This window comes from Periplaneta americana, chromosome 2 (genome assembly GCF_040183065.1).
Source record: "Periplaneta americana isolate PAMFEO1 chromosome 2, P.americana_PAMFEO1_priV1, whole genome shotgun sequence".
In the NCBI taxonomy this organism is placed as follows: domain Eukaryota; kingdom Metazoa; phylum Arthropoda; class Insecta; order Blattodea; family Blattidae; genus Periplaneta; species Periplaneta americana.
Genome location: NC_091118.1, coordinates 79,418,748 through 79,432,685, shown reverse-complemented (window position 1 = coordinate 79,432,685; position 13,938 = coordinate 79,418,748). Strand labels below are relative to the sequence as shown.

At 33.8% G+C, this 13,938-nt stretch overlaps 1 protein-coding gene across 8 annotated transcripts in view; it reads right to left on the bottom strand.

Annotated features, from left to right (window-relative positions):
- The window catches only part of LOC138694369 (calcium and integrin-binding protein 1-like), a 126,776-nt gene that overhangs the window by 84,383 nt on the left and 28,455 nt on the right, over positions 1-13,938 (bottom strand). The window contains exons 6-7 of one of the 8 annotated variants that reach the window (XM_069818041.1): positions 3,843-3,885; positions 257-2,964 (exon numbers count right to left, since the gene is read on the bottom strand). The exons of 4 other annotated variants lie outside the window; for them this stretch is intronic. In XM_069818041.1, the coding sequence (XP_069674142.1) occupies positions 3,882-3,885 (4 nt within the window). In that variant the 3' untranslated portion in view covers positions 257-2,964; positions 3,843-3,881. Of the gene's footprint in view, positions 1-188; positions 208-256; positions 2,965-3,842; positions 3,886-13,938 lie in introns of those variants that run through there. 3 more of the 8 variants (XM_069818040.1, XM_069818042.1, XM_069818037.1) reach the window with 3 other exon arrangements.

Below are 13,938 nucleotides of genomic sequence, written 5' to 3'. Positions count from 1 at the left end.
TGCAATAGTGGGATGACATTGTAGGAAATGTTAGTGTGATCTTTTACTAAAGATACTGTACCATCTCCTGAGATATTTTTGTAGATCCATACCCACTCCTCTTGTCCATTTGTGTTGTGCTGCTTTGAATGGAAAAATGTAGTACGCCCTTCTTAATACCCAGAGTATTGAGAAACGTCTTCTTGTCTATTTCTTTTCACGAGTTATCTATATTAAAAAAGAATTTCAATGTTTTAGACTGTTTAGAATTTTCTACACCTGTTTTTCTTTTACATTCAGTCATCACTACAAGACTGTTAAAAATCACGTTGCCTATTAATATTGCCAAATTTCCAATAATTAGTGAAAATTTCGCTTCTTTGCACTTGGTTGATACGTATTTTGCATTTTAGCCTACAATCATAAGGCTCAGCCATTGATTTACCTGGAATATGTTGACTCTTCGAAATCTGTAAAATTATGAAAGAGTAAATTTTGATACATTTACTTCTAATTATAAAAATATAATAAAAGAAAATTCATAACAGCAAATAATGGACACGTGTGCAATAATTAATTTCAAATAAAAATAACAATAAGTTACCAGCTGAGAGTTGTATTTCCATATCATGCTGCATTGTAAATCCACATCCTGAGATGTTTTCGTAGCAGTGGCTGTATTTATCTCTGGACTTATCACAAAACGGCTATTATCTTCACTTGAAAGAGGCTGTGTATTCATTTCCTTAGATGAACAAGTAGCAGTAATATGGGGATTATGTTTTTTAAATGTAATAGTTCTAGCATTATTTTATCTCTGGAAACCATCTTTAATACAATAATTGTATCACTAATTATGTAGAAAACTCACACTAGAAACTAGCATGCTGTTGTTCACAACAGTAACCGAGCTATGCTTACATAAAGGAGTGAGATAATTATTTTTGTTGGAGTATTATGATTTCTAATTTTAGCCATCCATTACAACGACAAACAACTGTAGGTTAAAGAGGTTTATTATCATTGTTAAGACACTTAGTAAGTTACTGAAATTCAGATATTAAATTTTAACATAACGAATTAACGACTGTAAATCTAGTTTTCCTTCACGAGTAAGATTCGTAACAAAATTACCTGTTGCATTTATTATTATTATTCTATGTATATATCTGCAGAATTCACAAACTTTGTGCAATAAACAAACCATTCCACAAGTAGCTATGTGATATAGCTATGTATGGAAAACATACAAATAAAGAAAACACTGTTCCGATTATGGCTATCTGTTTTGAGACACATTTGGAACTGACATTCAACCTTAGGTTTCACATAGCTACATTGATACAACATGATTTGAGGCGCTATTTTTAAACTTAACAGAGACACTTTTAGAACTGATGGATAATCAGGTTCTGAGTCAGACTGTGCAGAAAACTCAAAATCGAAAATTTTGCAGATGGCCACATTTGGACCCCAAGCCATCCAATAAATATAAAGTCATATGCTAGAAAATTCTTTACTTTTTAAATTATTTGAAGTCCTGTACTCCTTAAAGTATGTAACATATGGAACTAAAATTTTGTATGAATATTTACTTTAACAAGGTCTGCAAATAAGCCAAATTTCGTGAATGTGGGCTGAGTGATATGGCATTAAATGACTCTATATTATCATAATATAACTTTTACACTGTATTTCAAACATAACTTTTTGTGTCTTGTAGTTCGTATTGTCAGCTACATTTTTGTAAGTCACTTATTTTTTGCAGTATTTATTCATGTATTACTCCAAATGGGATTTCAAGCTGAAGAAGTTTCCTTTGCAAGTGGTATAATATTTGCGTCATTTTAAAATTCCACCAAAGTTAAACAAGTTGATACACGACAATGACAAATCCTGAAACACTAGAGCTAATTATAGTTTTTATAGACTCATTTACAATCAGGCCTGTCTAAGGTAAGATGATCGATTTTTCGCTTTATTTTTTAATTTATCATTAGAATATATCATCAAATTATCAATGACAAATAATTCAACACTACAATTAAAATCAATTCAATTATTAAGGTATGCGAAAGGATGTAAGCAAGTTAATTGAAATCTGACATTATATGCAAAAACAGAGTTCAATTTTATGCCAGACGATCAGGACTTACTTAATTCAATACAGATGAGGTAAAAGAATACAAAGCAATATACATACATATGTAAGTGTTCTGCTCATGGGGAGCTCTTTCACTGCAAACCCAGCATTCCCCAATCTTTCCTATTTTCTGCCTTTCTCTTGTCTCCGCATATGATCCACATATCTTAATGTCATCTATCATTTGATATCTTCTTCTGCCCTGAACTCTTCTCCCATTCACTATTCCTTCCAGTGCATCCTTCAACAGGCAGTTTCTTCTCAGCCAGTGACACAACCAATTCCTTTTTCTCTTTCTGATCAGTTTCAGCATCATTCTTCACCCACTCTTTCCAACACAGCTTCATTTCTTATTTTGTCTGTCCACTTCACACGCTCAATTATTATTCTCCATAACCACATTTCAAATGCTTCTATTCATTTCTCTTCACTTCGTCGTAATGTCCATATTTTTGCCTCACAATGCCACACTCCACACAAAGCACTTCACACTAGTCTCTTCCTTAGTTCTTTTTCCAGAGGTCCGCAGAAGATGCCCCTTTTTCTATTAAAGGTTTCCTTTGCCATTGCTCTTCTCCTTTTGACTTCCTGGTTGCAGCTCATGTCACTGCTTATAGTACATCCCAGTATCTGAAGCTGTTCACTTGCTCTACTGCCTCATTTAGAATTCGCAAGTTTACCTTCTTTATTTTTCTTGCGACAACCATGGTCTTCGTCTTATTTGTATTTATCTTCACTCCATACTGCTCATAGCTGTCATTTAGCTCCAGTAGCATATCCCTTAGTATCATTTCCTCTTCTGCTAACAACGCATATGAGTCATTCCATGTCAAATCGAACACCTAAGAAACATGACAACTTAGTATTTGCTCCAATTTTTTTTATATTCTATTGATTAAATTAAATAACCCATGTATAATTTTTTGGTTTGACACAATTATTTAGTCATTTATTAAATGTTACTTTTTCCGTAAATTAGGGTGCAACGTATTATGAAAATGGTTATACTGAAGATTCTATAAATCATAGAAATTCCGTATTTATATAATTTTAAAGTGCAATAATTGCAGTATTATATACTAATTTTTTTGTGTTCAATCAAAACATAAAATGGGCCCCTTTTAGGGGGTTATATTTTTAAAATACGTTTTTATGTATCAGGGGCCTACTTCTAAAAAGGGAAAAAAATATCATTATATTCTTTGAAATGTTTTACATAGAACTGCGTTGGTATTAGAATGCTATTCGAATAAGTCGCTGTGCAAACAATTTACTGATGGAGTGTTCGGGTTGGAAGGCTCGGACTGAGTGAGACCGTGCGCCGGAGCATACAGGTGCGATAGCCGCAGCAAGAGGGAGTAATACATTGTCAGTGTGCGGTGTTACTATGCGTAAATAAACAGATAACCTCTAGTTCTATAAGCACGTAATGTCCATTCAACACTTAGCAGTTTCCTTTTAATTTATCTAACAATACTTCCTAAGTCTTTCAAGTTGGTATTGTGTTGTTTTGTGTGCATGTGAGTCATAGCATGTCAAATCAAACACCTGCATACGAAACATGACTATTTAGTATTTGCTTAAATCTTCTAAAATATGTTCTGCAGATCAAAATAAGAGGTCTGTAATTTTTTTCTGGGATCATACTTTAATATTTTACTATTTATACTCTTTTAATTATATGATAAATTAATAAGCAACACAGTATGAAAATGCTCACTGTTAAGATTCTATGCATCATCGACGTTGAGTGTTGGTGTCATCTGAAATGGGAACGAATGGAATATTATATTAATTGATTTATTGATGGGGTTATTTTAGAGGATCACTTTTTAAACAATTATTTTTATAACATTACTTTAAAAATGCAAAAAAAAAAAAATTATAATCTATTATATTTTACATAGAACTACGCTGAAGATGTGTGAGAGCTTAGTGATGATTGAAAATCGCCAATAAAGAAGACAAAATTGTCTAAAAAAATATCGAAAACAAAAAATGCAGAAAGTTACAAATACACTTAAACATAAAATATTTCATATCACAAAAGACACAACTTCAGCTGAAAATTAAAAAAATTCCGATATAATACAGAAACTGATAGACTTCCATGAAACAGACGACAGAAATCTCAAAATACAAATATTAACAATTTTTTAAAGTTGGTCATAGAGTAAAATTCAACAGCATTTTAACCCATTAATGCCCAGCGTATGATTAAAAATACGGGGTGAGAAAGATTTTTTCATTCCTTTTCCTTTGACTTCAAGTTAACAATTTTTTTCATGTAGGCAGTACATGGATGTGGTTTCGAGTTTGGATCTTAAAGAAAAGAAAACTTTGATTGGAATAAATGTACTTATTTTCAATATAAATTATATAATGAATTATGAAACTAGTGCTAATATTACTTGTTAGGTATTCGTGAATAATTCAGGCCATTTGGTGTACATGTATCTTTGTATAGAAGCATTGCAATTTCAGTTTCTACATATGGTATGATATATCATACGCTGAGCAGTAACGATATCATTTTCTGTATATTGTGTTAGATGAATTCTCCTTGGAGCATGTGTGAAATGGAAGGCAAAAAATCTACAAACTATAAGCCTAGAGCAGAGGTGTTCAAAAGTGAAGTTTTAACTACAACCCTTGCAAAGAGGTGAAAGGGGTATACTACAGAATACTGACGTATTATCCCTTCTGCACAGAGTGAGTGAGTAGGTAGGTACCGTGCTCGAGACAGTGATGGCATTTAGCTTACTGTTTATTACTCACACAATTCGAGAAACTGTAAAATATGCTGTAATGAAAGATTATCCATATATCATAGGATCTATGGAAGACATGTATCAATACCTTGACATTTTGCTTTTGTCTGGATATCTCTAATTGCCTTCGCAAAGGATGTACTGGGAGATTCGTCCTGATAGCCATAACATTCTAGTTGCAAACTGTATCACCAGAAACAAATTTGAAACAATTCATCATTTCTTCATTTCAGTCACAATAACACAATTGACAAGAATGATAAAATATACAAACTTAGGCCCCTCTTCACTCGTCTAAATGAAATGTTCCAGAACTTTGTTGACATTGTTCCAAATTCATATTCAGTTGACGAAGGAATGGAACCATGTTTTTTTCATCATAGTATCAAGCAATTCATACGATGAAAAACAATCAGATCTGGGTATAAGCCTTTGTGCTTGACGACGCCTGCTGGGTACCTTATAAAGTTCGAACCGTACACAGGGAGAGTCGAACGAGCACCAGGGGTGACTCTAGGAAATGCTATTACATAGATGCTTTGTATTGGATTGCTACCTGATGATAGTATACTGTTTATAGACAATTATTTCACTTCGTTTGGGTTATTGTAAAAATTTTCAGCAGAAAATATCACGTGTTTTGGAATTATAACAGCTGATAGAATTGAAAAGGCACCTCCAAAGGATCTGAAAAAAATCTGTTAGAGGTACTTGCCATGCCATCAAAGACACATCTAGTAATCTGACGATGGAATGACAATGCTCAGGTCACTATAGCAACAAATGCAGCAACATTAGATGTAGTTTCTTTAGGCTCTTGCTCACGGTGGAGAACTAAGGATAAGAGAAAAATCATTGTTCAACAACCGAAAGTTATAAAAATGTATAATGCGTGTATGGGTGGTGTGGACATGTTTGGCAAATTGAGAGGACTCTATCGACTTCGACTATGGTCCAAGAAATGGTACTGGCCACTTATCAGACTTTTATATCAACGGATCAATAGTCAACTTGTGAATGCTGTACAGATAATATCAGAAGGCAATATCTTTGCTGGAATTCACAAGAAAAATTGTAAAGTCATTGCTTGCAACACCACTAATAAGCATTTCTAAGACTGTAACACCTAAGGGGAGAAACCAAGTTCTCAATGAAATACGTTTTATAGACTTGATCACCTAGTTGTCTGGTAAAGCACTCGGCGCAGATGTGCTTACCGTGGGATATATGCTAAATTTTGTTGCGTCAAATGTAACGTTGATCTTTATCCTGATACTTGTTTTCTAAAATATTATATAAAATGAAGAAAACCGAATCTAAAATATCATATAAAATGAAGAAAACCGAAAAAAAATGTTGTTGAAGTATCTAAAATAATAATTAAAGTGATTAGACATGGATATATTGTTCAAATATTAGTTCAAAATTCCTTTCTTACATTGTAGGGGCCTATTAAGTATTTGTATGAAAATGATACTGTAACTGCCCAGCGTATGTTATATCATACAGGTCATATCTACTATACTGGAAGAGACAAAATTGTAATTTTTGTGTATTTGTACTCAGTAAGATGTAACAAATATAATATTATAAAATTATATGATTATGAAAACCTTTTTTTATCTGGGCATTAATGGGTTAATATCACCACTTACATGATACGAATTTCTAAACAAGTAGGAGCAGAAAAGGGGATTTTGGCTAATCCTAAATCGGGAAAAAGTTTGGGAACATTTATAGTAGAGAAGGTTGTTCAATTTTATAATTCTGATGATGTGAGGAGGGGTATGGCTGACAAAAAGAAATGTGTTTCAGTTAAAGAAGATGGAAAGAGAGTTCACAAACAGAAAGGATTAATACTATGTAATCATAAGAAAGCTTACCAGTGTTTCTGTATATCAAAATAGGGTTTTCAAAATTTTCAAACTCAGACCAAAGGAATGTGTACTCCCTGGAACAAGTGGCACGCACTCAGTTTGTGTCTATGTTCATCATGAAAAATATTAAATTAATGCTTGATGGAATTAATAATGTTATTTATAATATTCCTTTTAAATTTTTTCCATTAGTGAATACAAATAACCTAGCCATATTTTCTACTCAAGGTACCAAGCAAAAGTCGTACGAGGTATCGTACAACTTCATTCTTTTGTTCCACTAACAAAATCTCAGGCCATAATAAAGAACTATTCACTTCAAAGTGAGAGTAAAGTGGTGGACATTAAATAGAATTGGTTGTAGGCAAGAGGACTAATAATATAACAGAGGGATTCAGTCCTATCCTTTTCCTTGTTAACCCACGGCCGACTTGATGTTCCCTTCGCTTTTTTGTATACAGCCTTGACAATAGTAATATTTTCTTGAAATTGGATAATTTCTCAATTTCACCACGAGGCGCTGTCTGCCAAGCTCTGGTATCCACAGAAGAAATACTCAATATGAATTAAAATAAATGATTAAAGAGTAATAATAACACTTATAAATAATAAATAAGAAAATAATAAGTATTGTTATGTTTAGTTCTGTTAATTATGGTAAAAGCGTGAGTTTAAAAGCAGGGAAGGTAACACATAGTAATCTGTTCAGTTTAAGTAACATGATGACAGAGGCGTAATTTTGTAGTTCATTCGCTGAGTAGCACCCCTAGGCTAAACTGCGATGTTTCAAAGTAATCACTTGGGTAATTATTTATCATAACTTGTACTGAGTTTTATAATTTCACTCACTGCACTGATACATTCCACTTGATTTTGCAGATTCAAGAATCCTAGTTTCAAGATTTTGCGACTCAGTGGATTATAAGCCGCATTCTTCGAAGGAACAAGCTTTTCAGTTAAAGCTGCTGCAATGTTATCTAGAAGCGGCCTAACAAATTTCACAGTAATGATATTAGCAAGTCCGTTTTGGCCGTCTTCATCACAAATTGGCATTGCAAGAGAGGGCATCTACACAGTAACGGCTCAATTTCTGAACACAAATTTTCTAATATATTCTTGTTTGGTATTCTCTTTCGATGATTAAGCAGCTGATCTAGAATCAATTTTGCATGAATGCTGCCTTCATCGGCCTCTTTCCATACATTTTCTTGTTCTTTATGTGACGGATCTCTTTCAATTAGTTGAAGTTTTTCGGTTGTTTTCGTTATCTCATCTTGCTTCTCTTGTAACACCTGATTAAGTTGTGTAATTTTCACATGCAATCTGTTAATTATTTCTTTTTAGCTCCACAAAGTTGACAACGTCTGTTTGCGTTGCTTTATGGTCATTTTCAACTGGCAAGAAGGGACTGTCATTAACTGATGCTGAGCCACTCAGAACATCTTGTTCAAATAGTGAAAAACCAATACTGTATTACTAAAAGATTTGCATTTCTTGGGTGGAGGGAGATCAGTTTTAGTAACTGTTCGTCATGGTCTTCTGATATCTGTCACTTATATCTAGGATAATGAGGGAATATTGTTGGCACAGCATTTGGTTTTAATAGTCTAAATTTCCCATTACTAGAATAATCTTCTTCCCTGAAATGTAAACTACAACAACTGAAGATGGGGAGTTGCTTTAGGAACAAAGTCTCGGCGTGAAATCACTTTAAGCCATTTTCGCATCTTTCCCTTACTTATGGCTTTTAAGGAACACGGAGGTTCATTGCCGCCCTCACATAAGCCCGCCATTGGTCCCTATCCTAAGCAAGATTAATCCAGTCCCTATCATCATATCCCACTGCTCTCAAATCCATTTTAATATTATCCTTTCATCTACGTCTCGGCCTCCCCAAAGGTCTTATTTCCTCTGGCCTCCCAACTAACACTCTATATGCATATCTGAATTCGCCCATACATACTACATGCCCTGTCCATCTCAAACATCTGGATTTTATGTTCCTAATTATGTCAGGTGAAGAATACAATGCGTGCAGTTGTGTTATGTAACTTCCTCCATTCTCCTCTAATTCCATCGCTCTTAGCCCCAAATATTTTTCTAAGAACCTTATTCTGAAATACCATTAATGTCTGTTCCTCTCTCAAAATGAGAGTCTAAGTTTCACAACCATACAGAACAACCAGTAATAAAACTGTTTTTATAGATTCTAACTTTCCGATTTTTTGACAGCAGACTAGATGACAAAAGCTTCTCAACCCAATAATAAGAGGCATTCCCATATTTATTCTGCGTTTAATTTTCTCCCGAGTGTCATTTATATTTGTCACTGTTGCTCCAAGATATTTGAATTTTTGTCCACACCTGTGGAATAACGGTTAGCGCGTCCATCCGCAAAACCAGGTGGCCCAGGTTCGATTCCCGGTCGGGGCAAGTTACCTGGTTGAGGTTTTTTCCGGTGTTTTCCCTCAACCCAATATGAGGAAATGCTGGGTAACTTTCGGTGTTCGACCTTGGACTCACTTCACCGGCATTATCACCTTCATCTCATTCAGACGCTAAATAGCCTAAGATATTGATAAAGCGTCGTAAAATAACTTACTAATATAAAATAAAATATTTGAATTTTTCACCTCTTCGAAGGATACAACACCAATTTTTATATTTCCATTTCGTACAATATTATGGTCACGAAATATAATCATCTTTCCATGTCACTCGGAAATTCGTGGAATGATATTGCTCCTTCACTTTTTTTTTTCTATTCGAAGTACACAATAGTACACAACATTACGTCATTTTGAATCATATCACAATAAACTCACATACCAGTAGAAAGAAGCGCAATATAACTCATTATAATCGACAAAAAACCATACACACATTCCTCAGTGAACCTTGGGAGTCAGTGCCATCTGGCAGGAATTTCATATTTTCTCGATTACAGCTTTAACACAGGGATCAAAATGAATTGTCAAGACCGGTAAAGGAGAAGCGAAGCGAGCACATCAAGTCGGCCGTGGTTAGCCGCTGCTAACTCATTCAACCAGCACTACGAGCGCTACCATCGTTTCTTGCCAACATTGCATCACTGAATTCAAACTCCAGGAAATGGAAAATGAGTATGCGTGCTTTTGGTTTAACTTGTCAGTCCTGAATAAGGAAGGCGAAGGAAAACACAAGAGGGAAGACATTTTGAATTTGTTTGGTGTGTTGTGCAGTTACTCAAAATGCCATCACATGTTAAATGCGAATATTTCGAGTGCAAGAATCGGAAGGACAGCCACCCGAAGAATTTGCCAATGTTTCTTCAAAATATCGGTGAGCTTTCATTTACAATGTATTAATATTATCATTTAAACTAACTTGATGTATTGTAGATTTTTCTAGCCACGTGCATCTTGATGCATGAATTGCCGGATACTAATATTTAAGTTATACATATCCTTACACTCCCCACTTTACTATTTAAATGTATTATATATATATATATATATATATATATATATATATATATATATATAATTTATGTAATATGTATTGGTCTAAATTAACAGTACCCGATACCACGTGGGAGATATTTTTCAAGAGAAGGATCTATCGGTTTATTCTTTTTACTGAAACTCCGGTACCTTGCCACACACAACACTGAAGTTTGATTTACTTGGTTTGCTACAATTTTAGATATTATTTACTGAAGTAATTTTTTTTCTGTCATGTGTGATGCGGCAAAGTACGAATGATACATCACATGCGCCATGATCACATGCACGTCATTTCGTATCACTTTATAAAATCACTCAGATAAGGTAGAAAATCGAAGAGAACAGATGCAGTAAGCCATGGTAGTACACCGTTTTACTACAAATTTTCGGCATATGAAAAGGCTAACAATATTAATTTTTTTATTAGGCCTACTTTAAATTTGTTTGATTCACATCGTATTTTTACAAATGAATAGCTAAGCGGGAAAACGTTAAAAACGACATTATTTCTGTTCCTCTAAATTTTAATTTGGAGCTTGCAAGTTTTTCTGCTTTGCTATTAAAATGTTATCGTAAATTATGAGTGTTTTTCTCCAAAAAAACATTACAAATGGAGTAATAATTAGTATTTTACCTTTAAGGTCATTGGAGCAGGTTTTTTTTTTTCATTTTCTAGCTTATCTGAGTGATTTTAGAAAATACCACGAAATGGTGTCCCTGTGCTCATCATTTATATTGATATTTTATTCTCTTTTTGATTTCAGATGCAAGGGATGGCTAGAAGCAATTGGCAGAGAAGACCTAATGGTGAACGTGCCCAAGAAATTGCATAACAACTTTCGGGTGTGTGCGGACCATTTTGAAGACAAGTACTTCACAAGTACCTTCTGCACACATCTGAATAGAGAAGTCATACCTTGCAAAGTTCAGACTATCTCCATCGGTCAAGGTAACTTATTTAATCGTATACTTTTTAGGTATCATCGGCTTACTTCTAAAACTAAGTCCAAATTTTCCAGAATGCTGAAATCTGTGTATAACTATTTTTAAAATGCGTCAGCTGATAACACCTCGTTAATATGAAAATTCTTCTACAGTTTGTATGTAATAAATGCATAACAATTCTTAGCTGGGATATAAAAATAATAAGTTCTTTTGTTCTTTTGTGCAATTTCCTGAAATGAAGTTACAAGATTTTTAAAGTTAGCCAATGATATGCAATTTCAATGCTTCAGAACTATGCTCATAAATTCTGTCATAATTGGAGATTCTGTAATTGTTATTTATAGGGAAAGATAAGTAGTCCCATATTGGGCTTAGTAGACCCCATAACTGCAACGTCTATTCGTGGTGTTATAGGCCTGCTTACTCTTACTGTTAGTTTATAATTGAATCGGTTATCCACAAAACAGTATTTTTCGATTATCTCAAAACTTTAAAAAGTGGACTTAGGGTCATTCCATAGTGACACACGTAACATTTTTTTAAATACCTAACTATGATCTTCACAGGATATTTAATTAAATACTTAGTAATTCATGAAAAAGACATTACTGTCTTTTAACATAAGCATTCCTAAATATAAACAAAAATTCTTAATGAAATGGAATAATTAATAATGCAAAAAATATTAAATATTATATGGTGTGATACACGAACATTTTCTTGCCACTAGATTTATTACCAAAATGGAAAATGTTCATATTATTGTGCCAAATGACATAAATGCATTCAGTTGTTTTCCAAACAATTAAGACACTTGTGTAGTACATGTAACTGCTAAATCACGAACTTCAAAAAAAAAAAAAAAATTAACAGTGCCATTAAGAAACAAAATATTGCAAATATGTTGTGACACACGAATGTGACACACAAACATTTCTGTCATGTTGGTTACTAATTGTTTTAAATGCACTATAAATACATCACTTCTTGTGGAAGACTTATATACTATGCCTACAGTTCTTATTATACAAAACAACACTAGATTACACTAAAATACACTTTTAAATTTAAAATATCCACGGTTGTTTACAACCATATGTAGTGATATTTCCTGTGTAATGTCATGTGACGAATATACCAATATGTCAGCCATTTGTAGTACTTTCCTTCCTTGGACATCACAGACACTTTAAATTCTTTGCCACCATAAGATTTTGTAACTTCACATGTAGCCTATATTTGACGTCTTTTTTTTTTTACTTGGTCATTTAACGACACTGTATCAACCACTAGGTTATTTAGTGTCAATGGGATTGGTGATAGCGAAATAGTATTTGGCGATATGAGGCCGAGAATTCGCCATAGATTACCCGACATTTGCCTTATGGTTGGAGAAAACCTCGGAAAAAAACCCACCCAAGTAATAAGCCCAACTTAAATTCTTGAAAATACTATCAAAAAATGTTCAAAATGTATTAATATTTATATCAATAGAAAAACTAATATAGACTTAAAAAGGCCTAACTTTTAGAATTGCTAAATGATACCTAGGGTAAATTAATTAATGTTATTAAATAAAACGATCTTAAATTAATATCAGAAATTTAGTACCATTTACCTAATGTGCGAATAATTACATCAATTTATTTATACATAGCTCTAGTATGGTAGCTACCTATTTACGGTATAAATGTACTGCATAAGCTTGTTTTTTTATATGAAATAAATTGACATAAACCAATTTTTGTAAGTTTTTAATTCAAGAAATAATAAATATTTTATACGAACTTTAGGCATAAATTGTCTTATGCTAATTTTAGGTCTACACACTATATTTTTACAACAGTTGTTGTTTAGTCTGTCCAAAGACAGGTGTGAATCTCACAAGTGATACCAAGAAGGCACCACTTATGAGGCAACTATCCCAGGAGATAATGGGATAGCGTGGCCAGTTCCTTTCCCCCTTACAACAGTTATGGAACACATATTTTCAAGAGTGTTTAACTTACAATTTATGTACAGTTACCCTTAAAAAGAATGAGACGATTCTTGGTCGTTGGAAGTTAAAGTTCTACAGCGCGGTTCACTCGATATCGACGTAACGATAAGTACCATGAAAAATAGAACAAGAATTGTTACAAGGACCACAAGGACAAGGACCAGAATAAGGATCACGAAGAAGACAGCCATTTAAGGCCACGATTTCACAACTTAGCTCGGGTAACAAAATATCATTGCTTCTCTGTACCGAATGGCAAATGCCTGCTATCGGATCTACATTCTGGACTGCTGCTGTTACTGTCTTGTCTCAGTAGCTCATATAGTAGCGTGTCGGTTCCTCCGTATAACCGACACATCTTGTGTTCGATCCCAGGTGAAACTTTTTTTTTATTGAGTTGTAATTAATTTGTTCAGAGTTCCTCTACCATCTAATTTGTTGAAAAATATGGAATAATTTATGTCCAATTTTTGGGTCTTACAAGTGGGCTGAACCTCGTCAAAAAAAAATAAATCTTACTTGGAAGTTAAAAGTATTCTTCCTCAAACAAAAATCATAAAAAACTAAAAGAGACCTGGTAACTTAAAATCTTGTCCACATACCATCAGCTTCTATTACAGCTCTAAGTCGATCCGGCATGAATGTCACGAGATTGTGGAATAAGTTCTGATCCCCGGCGAGATCTTCCCAGGTGTCAACAACTTGATCCCACAATTCGTCTCGATTTCGAGGGCGTCGG